Source organism: Sinohyriopsis cumingii, chromosome 1, assembly GCF_028554795.1.
Source record: "Sinohyriopsis cumingii isolate HCF-2022 chromosome 1, ASM2855479v2, whole genome shotgun sequence".
NCBI lineage: Eukaryota > Metazoa > Mollusca > Bivalvia > Unionida > Unionidae > Sinohyriopsis > Sinohyriopsis cumingii.
This window is the reverse complement of record NC_142961.1, coordinates 38,573,505-38,594,606: the sequence shown is the minus strand read 5'-3', so window position 1 is coordinate 38,594,606 and position 21,102 is coordinate 38,573,505. Positions and strand designations below refer to the sequence as shown.

Below are 21,102 nucleotides of genomic sequence, written 5' to 3'. Positions count from 1 at the left end.
TATCCTGAAAATATTATTGACTATTAATTGTAAATTTGCCCTGAAAGTGGTGAATCAGGTATTCGTGGTAATTAAAATTACAGCCACTTCCTTTGTATAAAAAAATTTGCCACGTTTTGTGAAGATAGATGAAAACTCAGGAAGTGTCATTAAAGCAAAGCAATAATTACCGTGGTTATTCTAAGATGTGCATTAAACGGTTTTATTGGAATGCTGAGTTTATTAAGGACTCGAAGACTTTGTGAATTTGTCACCTCATAATTTTGATGATTGTGAACATGCTGACACTTACAAAATAGTTGGTTCTCAGCACAGCAGTAATCATAATTATTTCTAAACATTTCTTTCTCTACATTTTGACTGAGATATACATACTAATCTCCCCAGTCCTTGACCCATAGTCTTAACAATTCAGCCATCACACTCCTAGAATGACACATTAAATATGTAACTTTAAAACACTGCTGCTATACACATTCTGATTCTGAAGCAAATGTTGTTTGTAGTTATATATCTTCCTCTTTATTTCTCTTTGATTTTTTAAAATTTCCTGCCATACATTTGTAATTTTGAAGATCTGACACATGTTGCTCATGTGCAAAATTAGTTCTACCCTTTTCAGATTCAAGCCATAAGATATTCCAACAACATGCTGAGAAAACCTTTGTTGAAACTCGAGGATACAGAGATGCAAGTGAAATACTGTGGCAACACAGGAGACTGACAATAACGGGTAAATCAGGGCTAGATAAATCACACATTGCCCATCAGCGGTTGAACAAAAGCATTAAATATAAAGCATCTGATAATATCTACCACTGAGCAGTGGAAAATACTGGCAGATTCTTCAGTCACCTTTGGTATAATTGTTTATGACGTGTGGGACATTTTGCTTAAATGAAGGAGAATTAGTGAGATGGAGAGAGTAATCTACATATATGCCAACTCTTATAGAGATTGGAAAACATATAATAATTTTTACAATTAAATCTTTTTTCGAAGGGAAAAATATAGGTGACTATGCAATCTCATCCTTTGTTTCCCATACAAATCATTGTGAACTTGGACAATATTAGATTTAAATTTGCAGTAAAAACTGAATTTGCAAAAACATTCCTCAAAGAGGTTGGTTTAAGCACTGTTGAGGTATCAAATTTAGGTAAAATACATGAAGCACCTGTTGGATATCACCAGCTGTGCAAAGCTGCAGACACGATTAAAGATCAGTCAAGATTATTTGATCCTTTTCTAAACCTCACGAAAAGATACTCAAACAAATCTATATTATCCTCCAGGATGAATGGATGACCTATGGTTGCCTCATTCTAGTACTGTTGTCCAGTGGAAAACTAAACCTGCAATCAGTATGAGAGTTTGGAGATGACAGTGAAAAGAAAGAAAACTCTTTTTGGTTTCCATTCATGTGGTATTCCTGATGATACATCTTAAAGTCAGACACAACTGTCAAATCTGTACAATCTGGATACAAGTGAGCAGCCATATTCATTTGCCCAAGAATCCATTACATCTCATTTGTAAATGCTACCCAATCAAGTATGATAACAAAGATCTAAGGACATCACAAGGCATTATACTAATTTTGCAACCATCTTGTCAATCACATCTAATCAATAGATTTATAACAGTTTTGACAGTTTGGTCTTGAAAAGACTTTAAAGAAGCGTTTTTATCGAGTGTAAAGAAATAACATTTTTTTTTGCGGCAAATAAAATCAGATTACTCAGAAACTACATAATTAGCCAAACTTTTTGTGTAAAAACCAGGCAATAGAGCAATCTTTACATCAGGCATGTACATCAGTGAGAGATCAAAGAAGAAATAATTTTGTATCATATATCCTCTAACACGTACATAAACTACAGATATACAAAAAGAAGATGAGTTACTTCACGGATTCGTTGATAGAAGTGTCAGAATGAAAAACTCTGTGTAACATCTTCGTGGCAAATTAGAAGCTTGATTTCAATACTAGCATTACAGACATTTAGTTTATTGCATAATAAACATCAGCAATGGCCAAAAATATGCTAATACAAAGTTAAGCCAACATCATTTTTTTAGCATTTAACTTAATATTTTATATTCTTGAATAATATCTCGGTGAAATTATGAGGTTTATGTATTGCATATAATGACTTTGTAGGCAAATATTGGACATTTTTCCAGGTGGCCTCCCCCCCCCCATGTGCCTATGGTCCAGACTAATGTACTGAATGTGATTTTGAGAGATGTTATATTAGAACGGCATATATTTAGCTGATAACCATTGCAACGGTACATCCAAAGATCATCTCCTTGTATAAGATGCTCATGTAAAAACTTACGTACAAAGAGGTCTTAAGTGGACAATCACAGATTAATGTGTAACAAAAAAGTAACTAGCCAGTAACTTTTAATTTGACTAATTCAATATCATACTTTATTATAAATTTTTATAACTTTTCAACAACTTATGCATTTACATGTCATGCCTAAAAAATGGCCTAATAATCAATAAACCAAATTTGATTCATTTACTAATGTTATTTCTTACGAGGCCGTGTAAAGGCATTTTCTTTAATACATTATTGGTTCCAATTTAAAGAAAAAATCTGTACTTCTTTCTTTACGAGATATAAACAGTGTATTCATATTTCCATTTAGTTTGGTGTTTAGTGCTTTGGTACCAAATATGTCCATTTCTCCTACAATTTCAATGTCAAAAAGAAGAATAAGGCATTGACATAGTCAGACTTGACAAGTTCAAAAAATGGAGTCTTAGGTGTTTCAAGAGGTGCATCATCAGAAAGCCCACTTTCATGCCTTGCTGCTTCTAACTCTGCCATCTTGGCCTTGTATTTTTCTCGTCTTTCCTCTATTGTATCTGTAGTATCCAAGAGGCTCACATTGCAAAACTCCCCTGTAAAATTATCAAAGAAAATTTTAGGAATAAAAAATTTAAACTGATTTATTTATTTATCCATATTCTTGTAGTGCAATTTTCAGTAACAGTATAACATAAAAACATCACAAAAAATATTAATCATTTAATTTGAATACTCACTGATGTGTAGTCTTCTCTGCAATCTTGCCTCATTACACATACTATTTCTATGCAGCTTCTCAGAAAAAGGTTAAGGGTGCCGTTGTTAAAATATATATGGTCTGACAAGAATTAATCCAGCAATTTTCATTGGAATCAAGACAGTCACCCTTCTTTTAGGCATAATCCAAATTATAACATTTAGAATAAAATGAAACACAATGTGAAGAAAAATTTAAAATCTTAATATCAAAACTGTTATAAAGCATAATGTAAAAATGCAGCTCTCTGTAAAATGTGAATTAATTTTCTTTGTCAATATAATTTTTAGTAGCTGTGTGAAAAAATCTATTTTTGCCAATACTTAAATTCCTGGATATGCCACTGTCAAATTTGCTGTATATACTCGACTGTAAGTTGCAACCAGCTACAAACAACACAGACCTGATCTGCCACTGATTGTTTACTGGTTATTCCCAACTGCACAGACCTAGATCTGCCAGCACATTAAGTGACCACAGATTTGGATTTGTGCAGTTTGCAACTGGACTTGACTTATAAGTGAGTATACATATAAGTTCATATATGTAGTGGGGTTGGTGGGGTGGGCCTTATAGTTTGTCATTCAGCACATATAGAAACAAATCACAATTAATAGTTCCATCTGAGTACCCACAAATTATGTCCCAGTCTGTTTTTAGAGCATTTTTCTGTCTCTGTTTGCTTTTTGTGCCATAAAGAGCTTTACAGTAGCGGCTAACATGCTAAATAGGACAAGGAATTTCAGTCAGGATGATTTCGAAGTAATAACTCAAAACTGATTAACTTCCAGAATCAATTTAAGGAGGGACAACATATAGATCACTGGTGGGAATTGTTGCCAAATACCCATGTCTGTCAAAGATAATACCTGTGTCTATCAAAGATAGTCATATCTTTGCGGAATGTTCTTGGCCCACACGTATAATCATCTTTGAATATCATGAGGCATTATTGTGTATATTATCAAAATATTCTAGGTATGTTGGAATTCAGTGTAAAATAAGAGTAATTATATCATGATAAACGTTTGTCACGGCTGCTTATGGAACAAGGACTAAATCAAGAGACCACAACAGCATCATAGTTTGTACATTAATCAAATATCAAATCTGCAGTACAAGTGACATAAGGTAGGCTCTCACATTTCTTCTTTTTATAATCAACGTCTCAAATGGATGCTTTTCTGTAATTCTGCATTATTTTCACAGTTGACTTTTTCAATGCAGATTAATATTTTATATTTTATATATGTTTATGTGTTCACAGATGTCTGTCATATGTTCCAGGCTTGATACTTTGATTTGTAAAATCAATTATTTAGTGTCAAGCCAGATTCTTCACATCGTGTTGTATATGGTGTACATAATGGCTAGAAGGCCTCAAGGTGGATTACTTCTGTAACTAATTGAATTACCTTCTCTAAATAAAGTCATTATTATTATTATTATTATTATTAACTCCCATATCTCTTACCTTGGATGTCATATAATTACAACATCTGTATATTTGTTTTCATGCACACTTAAAAATCACCTTGGTTAATAAAGTCCTGTTTAAGTCATATCTATTATTAATTTCTAAAATGTATGAAAAACTACTGAAACTTCTGTAAAATACTATATAATGATCAAAATTTTAGTGAAGTTTCACAAAAGTTTTAGTCACATTTTTTTCAGTGAAATTTTAGTGAGATCTCATCACATTTTCAATGAAAGTTTTGGTTGAAATATTTGTGAAATCTCACCAAACTGTTCAGTAAAATGAAAAAGACTTAAGTGATGCCATCATGGATTAGGTTTTGTATGCAATGAAAGAAAATGAGGACCATGAAAAGCTAAGTCTTATTTGACATGAAAGAAAATGAGGACAAGAAAAACTTAAGTCTTATTTGATAATGTCTGTCAAAATAATTCATTAAAAAAAATTATTGTGAATATTTATTATTGATTCCAAATAATGTCTAAGAATCATTAGGCAGTTTAATAGAAATCTGAAGCAGATTTGTTATGGTTTAGGCAGAAAGCGCTTTAAAAAAAAACACATCTGAAATCCGCTTTAAGTACGCCTGGAAAATTTCATATGGGATGGACTATTACCAAAATCCATATTTACAAGTTCCATATGAACTATTGATTAATCAGAAATTCCAAATTGATTATTGCCAAATTCCATACTGAATTTTAATTTTATTCCATATAGACAACCTACAGATCTCATGGACTAATTATCATATTTCATGGGATTTTCCATGCAGAATACATAAGGAATCCATAACATTTCCATATGGATACACTGAAATCCATTACTGTGGTTCAGCTACAGAATAAAAATGTCCATATGGATATTTCTGTAAAAGTACGTATGGATTCCATATCCATGTGGAAAATTTCGTACAGGATAGTAAAATTAATGGTGTTCTATGTTCATATTGGCAGCCCCAACAAAACAATAACCTTTTATATCGAAAGAATTTATGGTGTAAAGTAAAGCATTTAGACTGACTGGTTTAAAAACATTTTATGTCATTTTCATCAAATCTAGTGAACCATAAAGTAAAGTAAAGCATTTAAAATGATTAAAGAATTGATATCACTATCACCAGTCTAATAAACCATAAGGTAATGGTGTTACTTAAGCATTACAAGTAGTTACACAGAGAAACTCCCAGGATTTAATTATAAGGGGGGATTCCCCCCACTTCCCCCTCCCCCAAATAAGGAAGGAGTAGAACAAAACTGAGGTGGAGGATGAAACAGAAATACATAACACTTCAGTATCCATCTCTTTCTTCCTCATCCACTGTATGACCCATATTGAAAACAAAATCTTTGAACGATCTTACCTCTAATTATATAAGCATTAAATCTGTTCATTATTTCTCAGCTTCATTGATTTCATATCTGTATATGAATATTGTTCTGTACTGAGAACACCCATTCACAGCTCACAGGAATTGTCTTTTGGATAATTATGCTCCAAAATAAGATGTTTCACTAACATAAGCTCTGTAAGAGTCTAACTTACTGTCATGAATTAGCACTCTACTGCACTGAATTAGCACTCTACTGCACTGACTAATAAGCTAGATTTACTATTCCGTATTGCTGCATTAGGATTTTAAGTCCATTAATGCCATAGTCTACTTGTTGAAGCAGGCATTTTGATAAAATAAATATCTTTACTTTTTAATTTCATTTCTAGATTCTTATTTATCAGATTTATTGTAACATTTCTGTAAGAACTATAAGGTTTTGCACCACATGATTCTGCAGGGCTAAATTCAGACTAGAAAAGAAACGAAAAGTAGACTCTACTTTTAAATTGTTTATATTTTAATTTCCATTTTCGTTTGCCTTTTCTACATATAATCTTGAAATACCACTGAAATGAGTGGTTGACCATCATGCCATCCGTTTTGGTCCATTTAGCATGTACATCAGATTCAAATTTAATGCCAATTTTTGGTTCAAAATCACTCACTGGCATCTCCTTTAACACTTTCCCAGCTCCTGTAATATGATACACTTCCTGACTTTAAAGATAAATTGCCTTCATTACATTGATCAGCAAGTATTTGTTCAACTAAAGCATCGTGTATAGATGAAATCGACCATTTTTGGTCTTACTGATAGCTTGTAAAACGAACATGCATTTGTATAACTTCCTTTATGCAAGGTTTAAACTTTGACACAATGCTTGTTACGAGGCCCAATATGCCAATCAAATTTAGATTAACCCTTTAGCTACTACAGCTGTTGTGCTATGATATCAGTTACTGAGACTACTGAGGCTGGTTCCTAGGCTGAATACTAGAGCATCACCAAGGCTGACGACAGAAACTGACAATGAAAACATGGTTACATTTATATTCATTATTTCATTAGTTTTTGCTGGATTTCAGTGAAATAAACAAACAGATTACCCTGTATAGTGTCTGTTATTTATATATTTCCATTTTATATTACAAAGTTGAGAGATGTGCCTCTCAAAACAGTCATTATCCACGCATAAATGATGATGTATATTATAAAATATGCCCACGTCTCCATGATGCTGATTTCGTAACATTTCAGCCTCAGGTCTTGCTTTTGGTCACCCATTTTCTTGACATAATCATTTGTTCTTTCACAAGCTTTTCCATCAGACATTCAGGAAAAAACTTGAGAAAAAAATCATTTTCATTGCTTAGTCCAAGCTTGATTGATGAACCGACAAGAGAATCAAAATCATTGATCTCGAACACGGCGAGGTCATAACTCCAGTATGCAAGTGGGACTATGTCCGCCTTGTCATCCAATTAAAAATTACTTGCATTTGGTGATGAAATGGGACTAATATCAATATCCAATCCATTTTCTAAGAATGATCCATTAAACTCTTTGATATCGCTTGCATTGAACCTTTTAATGTTGCTCATATCTGAATCAGAATCCAGCTTTGTTTATCTCAACTACACGTGTTTCGTAAAGTGCAGAAAATCCCCGATAGTGTGTCTAAATTTGACCTCACAGCTTTCACACTTGTATCAAAATGTTGAGTAAACAGTCCTCTCATTGGTTATGATAATCAAAAATATATAAACTAATGTACTTTCAACCAATGTTAATTAACATAGCAGTCATGTCCACATAGATGCGACACTGGGGTTTCAAGTACAGCTGAACTATATGCACATAAGCGACACTGGGGTAGTAAACTAGGCTTATCGACACTGCATATATGGGTTCAGGAGCTATTTTCAGGTGACGCTTAGATGTGGTAGTTGTAGCTAAAGGGTTAACAGCCATTCATGTCAAACCGAACAAACCAGATGTGTAAACAGTTGCACACAAAAAATGTTGCAACAAGCGCTTAAATATTTTTACCATTTCTACAAGTACTTTAAGAGTGAATGGTTAAATAAAGTTTGCATACTGCACAGAGTACATTTTCATATGTGCGACTTGAAATCAATTTGCAGGAGTTCTCACACATCACCACTTTCCAAGTGCACAAATTCGTACAAATTTTGTGTGAATCACGCACCCTAGGAGCATCTCTGGTTACTATTCAGCATGCCTATACATCATGTGAATAATCATGTTTTATCTTTAAAATTTTGGGGTTTGCTGTAGAGAATGTGCAGTAAACATTTGCAGTCAATCATTTTAATCTCTAATTCCTACATAAGTAGAAGAGTTTGTAGTTTTCTCTGGTTTTCTCAAAGACACACAGTTTGCCAACACTGAAGCAAAAGCAACTTGTTGTATAATTGATGTTAAATAAACTAAAATTGATTGGCTGTTACATTTATATTTAATACAATAGATATGTATAATTAATACAAGTGACATGTAAAATTAATACAAGTGATATGTATAATTAATACAACCACATATTAAACATCAAACTTCTTATTATTACAAGACATCATTAAAGAGCTGGAAAAATAAACAAATTTCAAATGACAGGTTAAAACAAATTTTACTTGCCCAGCAAAAAAATCAACTCAGTAAACAAAATCTGTCTGGCAAAAATAAAATATCTTTGTAGAAAATTTTTTCCACAACGTTTTGTTTGGGGGGACCTAATTTATGTGATTTCAGTCTGATATGTGTAACTGTTTAAGTCTAAGGTACAAGTTGAATATACATTTTATTTTAATCCTAATAACATGAACAGATGCATGAATGATTGCTAACTCAAGATTTTGGTCTATTACTTGTTGTTGGTGGTGGTGTTGTTAGTATTATTATGGATAATGTTGGTGGTTATTTATTCACCAAATTTCTGTACCTATTGAACTGAAAAATCTGTCTGGTATTCCAGACACAACAGTACAAGACATTGGCAACATGATAGGTATTATCACAGTAAAATGGTTTACATGATTGATACAGGTTTTATTCCAGTAAAAGATTCTTCAGTCAATGTAAACATTTTACATGAATACTTGATGTAATAAAAAACAGCATTTAATTATCAATATGACAGTCAGTAAAAGCAAATAAATTTGGATGAATTATATTTCTTCAAGAATAGTTACCTGATCGCAATAATGTTAGGATTATAAGCCCTACTACCTCCTCAATCCAGCCCTCCCAAAGACAAAAATCATCTTTCTGTCCACAAAATATTGACAAAGGGAATAACTCGTGCCTATTACCTTAGTCCTTGCCAATTATGAGTAGCACTAGTCTAAAGCTGCACAGAATATTATGTAAAAGGATGCTCTCCTTGCAGGGAGGTAGGGAGGGTATTAAAGCAATGTGATTGGGTAAGTATTCTAACATAATTTACTAAAAACACTTGCTTTCTCCTTTGAATATGTTCCCCATCACATTAATGTTAGGAGATTAGGTAAATAGGGAATGTGGCGCATCCAACCTATACTCCAGGTAACTTCTGAGAGGAAATTCCCCACGTAAAGGTTAACCTGCTCTCCTAATTGTGAGCAGCACAAATGGAGGTGACATAGATTATGTCTGGAAAGATTAAATTATGAGACCTTCTTACCACGTAAATGTTTTGGGTGAATCCTGTGAAAGCTGCACAGGGTGTTCGTCCAGAGTTTGTGCTGATGTCAACTAGGTCTGGTAGCCGCTTTGCAACTGAGACTGGGCCTACTAGATCCAGAGTGTATCAATGTGGGGCCAACTTTCGAAAATAGAAACTTGAGAAGGTTGACTGTGCATGTCAACCAACTGCCACAACAATATCTTTGATAGGGCAATCACAAAATAAAAGCCTTGTAGAGATTGCTTTTATTTTGTGATTAGATATCTTCATGAGACGACTCTGATCTAGTGAGAAGTCAGAGTATGTCATACGAATTACCAACTTCAGCCATGACAAGAGGGCTTGAGGGGGTATATCCACTTTTCCAGGTATAACTAGGAGAATGAGGCATCTATGAGCTGTATGAATTGATTTAGTATGCTTTAGATCAAGTTTGAGCACATGTACGAGCTGTATGAATTGATTTAGTATGCTTTAGATCAAGTTTGAGCACATGTACTGGATCCTGTTTGAAAGCCTCTTGGGATATGTCAGTACAGGAGAGACTTTTTGATGGCCCATGTACACTAACCATGTACTGGATCCTGTTTGAAAGCCTCTTGGGATATGTCAGTACAGGAGAGACTTTTTGATGGCCCATGTACACTAACCATGTACTGGATCCTGTTTGAAAGCCTCTTGGGATATGTCAGTACAGGAAAGACTTTTTGATGGCCCATGTACACTAACCATGTTGCATCATAAGGATATCCAAGCTATCTGACTGAAATTCAAGGTGAGAGGTCAGCCGAGAGGACACATATTTCACTGACTCTGCATGCTGAAATAATATGTTTCTAAGGCCTATGTAAGAAAAAGTTAGACAACAAATCAGAGATGTATTTCTTATGACTAAGATTCTCCCTGATTGCATGTGTCTGATATAGAACTTTAGCCCTTAATTATAACTGGAGCCAACATTTTTACTTCAAACCACCAAAGAAAACAGGCAGCTAGCTACCTGTAAAACAAAGGCTCTCAAAGGGTAATTTTTTATTTTGCACCAGTCCCTAAAAATGCCTCACTTCTGTTTATAGGCCTTTAAAGTAGAGGGCCTTCTAGTTCATGCAATTATTTCCATGACTGAAGGATTGAATTATTTTTGCTGGTAGGCTGTCCTGACAAGATCAAAGCATGAAGGAGAAGGTTTTCTGGGCGAGGATGGAACAGATGGGTTCAAGCTGATTGAGAAGATCTGGCCTGGCCGAAATCTTCCTGGGTAGATCTATTAACAGATGGAGCCAATCACTGATCAGGATTTATCCCAGCAAAGAAGGATAATCAGAATCATTTTGCACTTCTGGCCCCTCAATTTCTGTATGACCCAGGAACTAAGATTGTTGGAGAGTAGGCAAAAGGCCCACAGGCCTTCCAAACTCATAGAAAGACCATTGACAGACCAGACCTAGGGATCTTGTATCAGAGAAACAAATGAGCCCAGTTTGTGATTCCACATGGTTGCAATAAGATTAATGGAGGCCCCAATAACTGGGATGAGAGACTGACGGATTGAAAGTCCATTCTATATGGAGAATCTATCCACTCCTTCACAAAAAATCAGTCAAGCTTTTGAGTCTGCTGGGAATATGTCTGACCTGGATGTTGATATTGCATTGTGTGCACCAACAGTGAAATTCCAAGATGGAAATGCAGAGTTGGGGTGATGTCATACTGCCCTGTTTGAGGTGATACCTCACAATCACGGAGTTGTCTGACATGATGAGCATGACCATGTTCTGAAGACAGTTGCTCCAAAGTAGAACAAACTTTGATGATAGTGTTCATCTACAAGATTTTGACAAAAAGGACTATGTCTTCCAGACTCCACAGTTACTAACAGTGTCAAAGTCTGTAAACAGATGGGCTCCCCAACTGTAGAAGCTTACATCTGTGCATCCTGTCAGGTCTGGTGGTGAAGGCTGAAGTAGCATTAGTGCCGTGAGCCAGCTGTAGTTGTGCCATTGGTTGAGGAATGATACAATCTCACTTGTTATGTTGATCTTGAAATCGAGTAGCATTGGTGCCGCTGAGTGTGTACACATGGCTGAGGTCGGATAGGTATGTTGGACTAGAGTCCACAGTGAAACGTAGCACAGAGAACAAATTTTGTGTTTGATTCTGGATTGAATGGTCGAGACAAACCATAAATAAATAAATTGGTCCATGGACTGTGGAACAGTAGGATCCTGGTACCAACCCGAGGGTTGCCAGGGGACGATATAGAGGGGATAACCTCTTTTCTATCTCCTGCATTGGAAGGCTAAGATAGTTGGTTTTGTGACATTCTGGACTGCTTGTACACTAATATGTTCTGGCATGGCTGGCTGGATTGGTAAGGATGGCTGCCTTGGTGGATTTGCCTGTTGCGCTTGGGTGCAGTCAAGTCAGATGTACAAGTGGAAGGATGGATGGCTAGCCAGCCTGGCAGCAAAGTCATGAGCATAAGACATCATTGATGATGGTATCAATGGACAATGTTTGAAAACTAAACCCGTTCCATATCTACTGTGTCTGAATGGCTGGATGGTTTGGTCGGCAGGTGGGACTGCAAATATATTACTGTGGTCAAATTGTTGGCCGGACAGTTGAATTGGCTGGTTAACAGCCGGAGAGGTAAATAATTCACTATAACAATGTTAACAGGATCAGTTGGCAAATCATAAATTGCTCCCATACAACCGGCCATGTGCTTCTAGGCCATGTGCAGACAGGAAGCTGGATTTACACAAAGTGGGTCATCTGTTGTTTTTTTATGATGAACTTCATCATATTCACTTGTTAATAAAGCTTTATGAATCATAGTGATCACATTCAATTTAAGATCTCTGTTGGCACCTGTCTGCAATATGTCCTCCATATCAAGCAAGTTAACAGGTGGAGGAGGTGGCATTACTGCATCCCTGGCTAAGTTAGATAACATGTGTGAGGAAGAGTATAAACTTAAAATGTCTTGATCACTAGAGTATGATTGAACCCTTTCTTCCTTACCCTTAAAATGTCTTTCATTAGAAACATGGACCATATAAAGTCAAATTATATTTTAAAATTTGAGGTTTATTTTAGGTTTTTTCAAGGTTTTAAAAAATGTCAGGTTCAGGACACAAAGCAATTACAACATTATCTCCATTGTGAGCATAATAAAGTATGCTCTTGAATTTGCTTCTAAATGAAATGAAAATAAAGATAAAGTGAACATTAATAAATAATCTATAAAAAAAAAAAGCCAAAAATACCTGCAAGTGCTAAGAAATTTCTACAAAAATGTCCTGCACACTGCCAAGCAAATAATCCATTAAAGAAATATAAAAATTTACCCATTGTCATCTTTCGGTCTTTAGTGTTATCCACAGTTATTACAGAATACACTGTACACTATATACAATATCCTGTCCTAGGACCTATATATTTTCTTAATATGGCTTTTTAAGCTCTTGAAACTTCTCATCCTGCTATTTTTCATCATCTTATTTCCTCTACTTTATCTCTTGCAAACTTTCTATTTTCGTCATCACTTTCCAACCATTGAATATACACTGGTTTTGAAATCCAACTTGGTTGGAAACTAGTTTTACTATCACTACCAGCTATGTTCATTGTATTTTGAATGATGCGATTTTAAGGAGTAATATTACCTTATCTAGACTTAGCGTGGTCTCATTATTACATATTTGTATTTTCTCCCACATAAATCCCAAAACATTACATAAAGAACTATCAAAATTGGACATCTAAAAATAGCAGGTGGTCAAAATTTGTGACATTTGGAGATCAGGTGTTTTTTCATCAGTGCATAATTTGTAAACATCTCAAAATATAAAACATTTTTAGTACCATAAACTACATAAATGTTGTGATATTCCATAATCTTCAAGTGAATTAAAAAGACAGAAGCAATATGTATGCTCCATGCTTTTCCTAAATTCCTATTTACTGTAATTTGGTGGTAAATCATCACAGATTGTAAATTTTAATTCACCTCACTTTGATATACTCCAAAATAAAAACCTAATACAGGCAAATAAGAGATGTGTCTTACTGCTCATTATTTCAATTGCACCAGAAAACTGAGTAGTAAATTAAAAGTGGAGACAATATTCAAAAAAACTCCTCAAGAATATGAATGAATCTATCCATGTTTACAGGTCTATATGTTGGCACTAACAATCGCCTAAGTTTAAGCCCAGAGGTCTGTACCCCTTATGCTGGTGATCAGACCTATTAAAATTACAAATCAGTGACTGAAAAGTTTTCAAACTGTTATATGGTGTGCTGATTTTGGTCCAAAAGCTGCAGTGTAACATTTTCAAGCCTTTAGAATGATGTCACTAACTATATGTACTACTTCAGCCATGCTGGCAATGCATCTTCTGGTTTGGATTCAAAACACAATTTCAGGTAAGGCACATGAGATAAAATTGTCAAAAATATCTTTAAAAAGAGTACAACTGTTGCTCTTTCTAAAAATGTTGCCAACAATATGACATTAGGGGTCTATCAAATGAATGATGGAATAAAAGGACTGAATCTCTTTAACTTTTATAATTTACGTGCTTTCTCAACCAAGTGACAAAAAATGGGTGCAGAGAAGCATTTTTGCAGGGTCAGGGTAGAGCCATTCATCATTTTTCCATTTTTAATTAAAATTTTTTATAGGTTTCATTCCATTTTTAAGGCATTTTTTTTAATTTGTTAGGGTGAAAACAAAGTTTAGGGTTTTCTAGGTTTTTGGGGTCTGCTGCAGACCTGACAAAGAGCACACCTTATAGCTTTGGACAATAAGTATTTGGTTCAGATAAAGCAGGATTCATGAGTGTCTTCTGTCACCTTAAAATGCCTGCATTTTGTACATTTAATAGCCATGTTCTTGTAGACTATCTGGAAATATAAAGAGCAAAACACACCAGGTGTAAATTCAATGTGAAAAAATGGCTGCCAAATAGCAAAAAATGAAAGTATACTTGAGTAGACATTCTATATCCACAAGAGTCTGTGAATGGAAAAAGAAAAATAGTTGCCAATCAAATTAACAAGGACTGAATGAAACAGTAATCAAATATATACTAATAATATTATAAATATATTACATAAATCTATCAGAATAAAATGATAATATGTGCAAAAAAGTGAACCTACGAACAAGGACAGCTTTATTGCGATACCACAAAGCATTATGGTGTTGCCATTTTAAACACTCATATGAAGCAGTAACAAATTTGCAAATATCTGAAATCTAACCCAAATACACAAAAAGCATGCACTACACAGTACGAGTGTTTGACTTACTGTAGCACCAGACAAAAGACTGTTGGATGACTAACAGAAAAAAGGATAAAACTTCAGATTCTTGGAGGCCTGTTGACAGTTTGCTGTGAAGTTAAAACTGCCAATATCCAATATCAATTGTACCACCAAGTATGGATAGGGGAGGTAATCTGTAAGAGTTACTTCCCTCTGTCTATACAACGAATAGATAGACTTGTCAAGGCTATGAGAGGGCTGGATTCTAGAGATAACAAAAGTAATTCCTAATGTTAATGTGATTGTGAAACGTATTTGATGGAGAAATGTATAACTTGCCAAGCTTGGCATATTAATAGTGAAATACACTTGCCTGGTGGTTATTTTCAACTTGTCTCAGGCATACAGGCAATGGATTCTTCCATTGCTGCAATAATGAAAAAGGTGTTCCACAGTTTATAGTGCAGCATCACATTAATGTAATGGTGACAATGACTGAAAGCTGTACAGTAAATGCTGATTTTATTACAATGAATATCCCTAACTTTAACCATGATACATGAAAACTTACCATACAATTCCTGTACATGTTCAACACTAAATGAATGTGGAGGCCCTGAAAATAGAAACAAGAGCTTCCTCTGTTTAAAAAAAACTAATCTTCAGAAGGCCATATTAAATAAATTATGTAAACAAATGTCCTGGAGAGAAATCAAGAATTGTATGTTTTTGTTGCCTAGCAGTTGACTTCTGGGTTTTCAAACCGGGTACATTATAACGTGGTAACTACCAGCCAATTTAATATTGGACATAACTGGGTACCAACCAACCAATTTATATTGAACATAATTTGGTACCTACCAGGCCAATTATAACACAGTTATGGACACATAACTTTTGTATCTACCACCTCATTCATGATGGCTCAAAATAAACTCTCTATACATTCATGTTAGTTTACTATAACTGCTGGTCTTAAATTTTGCCAATAGTTGCATTTTTGGATAATATAGTCTTAATTACACCACAATGCAAATGTTATGCTTTATTTTCACTCCAATTTCCAGGGCAGAGCTGAAGTGGCACAGTGGTTAGTGTGCTGGACTCGTGAACAAAAGGAAGCAAGTTCGAATCCTATACCATCAGACCAACCTCGATGAGCTACCATGGTGTGTCCTTGGGCAAGTCACTTTACTCCAACTGCCATGGAACTAAATAACCTACTTGTGTTGCTGTGCTGCAAAGCACCAAACCTAACCAATTTCCAAGGCACTGAGATAACTGTATTAGGCAGTGGGTATATGTCAGTATCTTGGAATAGATTTCTTTACTTTCTTATCAATATCATGCAGGAAGAGAAAAATTAGGAGACAGATCGTCAGATATTAGAAATTTCACCCAGACAAGGGAAATAACTGTTCTATATTTCCTTACCTTTAAAGACTAAACCATCATAGTGGATAGTGGACAACAGGTAAAGACCATCTGGCTTTAGCAAGGACAATAGCAGATCTCGGTATCTAAAATAAAAAATTAAACTTGTTTGAATTATGCTTGCAAAATCAGTTCTTAAGTTAAAAAAGGATCATAACTCTAAAAGACTTTGAGATAAAGGAAAATCTGAGACTTAAGTCTCTATACGTAATTGAAGATTTCATGCATTTATTTCTTGTACATCATACTCACTATTCTTTAATGATTATATTACTTTATATACCGGTAATTTTAATGATAACATTATTCTCTAATAATGTTCTAAAATTTTCAAGTCAATCACTCACCTTATGTGATCAGCAAGATTGATAGCAATTAACGAACTTGAGTCCCATATAATGTCAAACTGCCCTAAAAGATCCCTGCAAAAATCAAAATAATGGAAAAACGAATAACATCTGTGTAAAGCTTTTTCTTACAGGCACAATAAAGCAATAAACAAGAGTCCCTTGATTGGACTGGTGCTCTACTGACCAAAAAGAATTTTTAGAAATTCAAGACCATTTCTTACTTTTAACTGCAGAGCATTGAAACCATCTCTGATAAAGATACTCTTAAGCAATTATAAGATTTTTTGATTAGTTGCTGTGGTGGACATTTCCAGCTGTAGATTTTCCATGGCAATTCCATTAAAAACAATAGAAACCTCTAGCATGGAAAGCCATGGAGTATTTGGACTAATATTCCAGGTTCCTTGCAGGGCAGGTTCGAAAACCCTGGGGAAAAAAAGGCATGGCAAAGCATGGAATATTGGCATGAAAAACCCTGGTTAATTCTAGCATGGAAAACCATTTGGACTAATATTCTGGCTCTGTCCAGAGTAGACTGGAAAAGCATGGAAAACTTGAGTACAGAAAACCATGGAATATTGCAGGGAAAATCCTTGAATATTGGCCTCAACAAAACTGAAAATAATTTTCATTTGGCTGAGACCCTGACAGGGTCCCCATGCTGATGAAATGCTGAAATTTAATTTCAAGATGTTGGAAGACTTGTAAATTATTAATATTTATCCTGATGTATGCTCCTTACCCCATACTTCTATTGCAAACAGTAAACTTTGAGTACAAAGCGATGCATAATTATTGTGATATATGAATGGGGAACAGGTTGTCACTGTTACTATAAATAGAGTTCAAATAGCTTTAACAAACACGTGATTCTAATATACTGTTTTGGATATTTATGTGCCAGAGACCAGCCTGAACCAGTCTAGTGGAGACAGAAACTGTTCTAGCAATTGTTGCAACGATGCATGGCTGTGTAATTTCATTCAGGTTAGTGTGTATACATGACCAACTGTTAACTGATTACTTTGTTGCTGTAGAGTGTAGGCCAAATGCAGGATGTGTTTTTCAGGTATTATAAGTAATTGATTTAAGACAGATTTGCAATAACTGGTCCTTATATAAGAATAAAAACTTTACACACACACACACACACAAATTACATGTCAGAGTGGATCATCACACAAAACACACAAATACACTGCCTTTCTATGATGATTTATAATAAATGAATCATGAATTTGTTTAGGAGGAACCCTCCCCTTTAAAATATTAAAGTTCAGCAAAAATCAAGAAAATTAAATTAAGGAACAGGTTACAGAATATAGATACATCATATTGAATAATCAAAGTCAATTCCCAGTCAATTCATTCCAATTGCTTTTGTTTTTTTCACTTCTTGGTCTTTTCTGTTAGTTTGGCTTTTGAGCAATGTTGCTTAGTGCCATTTGAAACAGACAAGTTTCTGGTGGTTGAAATTGTTTCTGTTATGTCTTGCAGGAAAATTTATTTGCGTTCCTGTCAGTTTAACAATGACATATTACGCTGTTGATGCAATAGACAGCATAATTTTGGTGCAAACAGTAGGCCTAATTACTTTCATCATGTATATATTGCACATCTGAGATCTATGAACTGTGGAGGTATACTGCTTGAAATAATAGCTGAACCAGCTCAGGAGTATGCCGTGGCTTCCAGTCACTATTGTTTATTTTTTTATTTTTTAGTATGCTGTTCAATGACTTGGCATTATTGTAAGTCATCATTGAGATTTTTTCTTCTTGGTTCATTTATATGGCAAAACAATTTCTCTTTTATGTGGCTGTCATAATATATAATGAAGAGAGGGTGGTCACGAAGAAGGTGCATCATTTCCAAGGATTCTCAAACAAAGACAATGGAGCTGTCCGCATTAACCAAAATTTTATCTCTTACTGTTCTCTTCAAATTAACAGTCACACCAACTTTTCTTTGAAGTTGGAATTTAATTGGGTTTTTGTTTGTTTTTTGTTTTTTTGCAGTTTTTTTTAATTTTGTTTTTTTCTTCTTCATGTGCTCTGTACATTGCACCTGAGATACATTTGGGAAGGATACCTCTACAACTCTGGTCAAGGCAGGTTTTTCGTCTGTCCAAACTGACACATGCTTGTTTTTGTCTTACTGCAAAACTTCTGATGTTGTTCTCAAGTTTGGCTGCATGTTCTGTATTCTCATAACTTGTGTCTTTCTGCAAATGCACAGGCCAAAATAAAAGGGACGTTCACTGATGTCTTTCCTTATGATACTGTGGTTTCTGTATACAATTGGTGTGAGATTATGTCCCTTATTTTTTTCCCTCCAAATAATGTAAGTCTGCCATTTGGTTGTTGGTATATGATATGATGGATGGCACTTTTTCTGTCTTGTATTATTCACTTCACAAATGTATGTTTCCCCACAAATACCAATTATCTCTAACATCTTGTCTGCAATATTTTCTGAGTAAGTGTTTTGGTTTTGCTATTTTCTTTAACATTCTTCTTAATGAGTTTGTTCCTTGCTTGTTGGAGTTCCATGGTCCTTTTAAAGAGTTGTCTCAATTTAATTCGTAATAAACTTTATGAAGTTTTGAGCAGAGTAGTCTATCTGATACTTTATCTATCATTTTGGGATATTGTTCTCACATAGTCATACGATGAATTGACACATGGTTGAAAAACCCCACAATCTAACAGTTGTGAATAAACTACTACCTGATGACTCATCCCTGTTACTGATACTGGAAACTTGTAAAAATATGCACATATTCAGATTCACTTGAGATTTTCAGATTTAAAAAAACAATTATTGTATATCTACAGTATGGGAGAAAATTGAGTTAATATATTTATAAAGGTGGTCTGTGGTAGGTTTGTAGTGGTTTGTGGTAAATAATGGACCGAACAAACAAGAACCAATGAAAAATTACTTACTTGATAACTTCGAAATATAATGACTTCAATCTTGTTTAACAATGCAAAAAGTAGATGCAATAACCTCTGAAGAATTGCCAAATTTGATACATGAGAAAAATGTAAATTAGATTAGCCTAGCAAGCTAGACCAAAAAGCAGGTCTCTGCTTTTTTTCCATCAGAAGAAGAAGAAAAAAGCAGAGATGTACTTGTTGGTCTACCTAACAATCTTGCATGCAGTTTGCTAATTTCATCAATATATTGTTGGTAACTGACAGCATTACATCAAGAGCTGCAGTTTGATAGGCACAGCCATAAATAACAATGATCTGCAAAAATTATCATCTCAGTGATTACTTGAAGCAAGATTACAAAACTTCATCTAACACATTAAATCTTACATGAAAAATGCACAGCAACAGACAGAGATATAGCCTATAGTCTGAGTATACCAACCCATTTGTTTGTACCGACCACCGATTTCAATAATGGAAACCTTTAATGTGATAAAAAGTACAAGGAACTTAGTCAATCCAGTGACTGATTAATAATTTTTAACCTGACTGTGAGGGGAGTGGCTCTAACACCATCATCATCTATGAGTTTCATGCTTAACAGAAGTTTTCAATATAGGGTAAACTGGACATATTCCGATCACTGAGGTCGTTGACATGAGATTGACAACTTCATTATTGAAGCCAACTACTGTGTACCTAACTACGATATGGGAAGCAGTCAATCAGGCTTCTTGCAACAAGTTTTATTATTCAAAAAGCATATAATTTGAGTTCTTACTGAAAAGTGATTTTATTATGACTATGTATGCAGGGGGTAAATCCGACCATGTTGTGACTTATTCCAACCTTTGATATGTGTAATTCTGACCACCATATATGGACCATACATATACAAGTTTCCTCTATAAAATACAAAGATTTTGTTAATCTTGACAATTTTAAAAGTTTTAAATTGTTTTTATTTTTTTCAGATAGAGACAGCAGATAGATAGCGATATTGTTATATAGATAATTGTGGATGTTGTTATAGAGATAATTGTGGATGTTGTTATATAGATAACTGTGGAAAAGACAAAACATTATTTTAAAACTACAATAACATAATTATTATGTTACTGAAAGCCTTACAACTCTTGGAAGATTGATGCCTGACTATGTTCCTGAATTTTTTTATTTATGAATGCCACTTCTGAACTCGCACGGAAGAGAGAATACTGATGTGATTACGTCATTTTGTCACGCAATGCCCTCATCACCTGGGAATATCTTTACTAATTTACAAATGCATATGCACAAATAAAAACAAAGAACACAGCAAGTAATTTGCATATCTTTGTTGTAAACAGCAGGATGTACATCCACGGTAGAATTACCCTACAAGTCAGAATATGACCATGTTACCCTAATAGACAGACATGCTCAAAATCCATAACCAGTTCCTGGACAAGTCCATTTTCAGCAAAGAGGAGTGTGCATGACTACAAATGTACATACATATGTCATCTGCTTTCCG

At 34.6% G+C, this 21,102-nt stretch overlaps 1 protein-coding gene across 1 annotated transcript in view; it reads right to left on the bottom strand.

Annotated features, from left to right (window-relative positions):
* Window positions 1-2,407: 2,407 nt before the first annotated feature.
* The window catches only part of LOC149806738 (putative thiopurine S-methyltransferase), a 37,118-nt gene continuing 18,423 nt past the window's right edge, over window positions 2,408-21,102 (bottom strand). The window contains exons 5-8 of the mRNA XM_089956921.1: window positions 16,642-16,716; window positions 16,295-16,380; window positions 15,432-15,476; window positions 2,408-2,920 (exon numbers count right to left, since the gene is read on the bottom strand). Of these exons, the coding sequence (XP_089813047.1) occupies window positions 2,706-2,920; window positions 15,432-15,476; window positions 16,295-16,380; window positions 16,642-16,716 (421 nt within the window). The 3' untranslated portion in view covers window positions 2,408-2,705. The remainder of the gene's footprint in view (window positions 2,921-15,431; window positions 15,477-16,294; window positions 16,381-16,641; window positions 16,717-21,102) is intronic.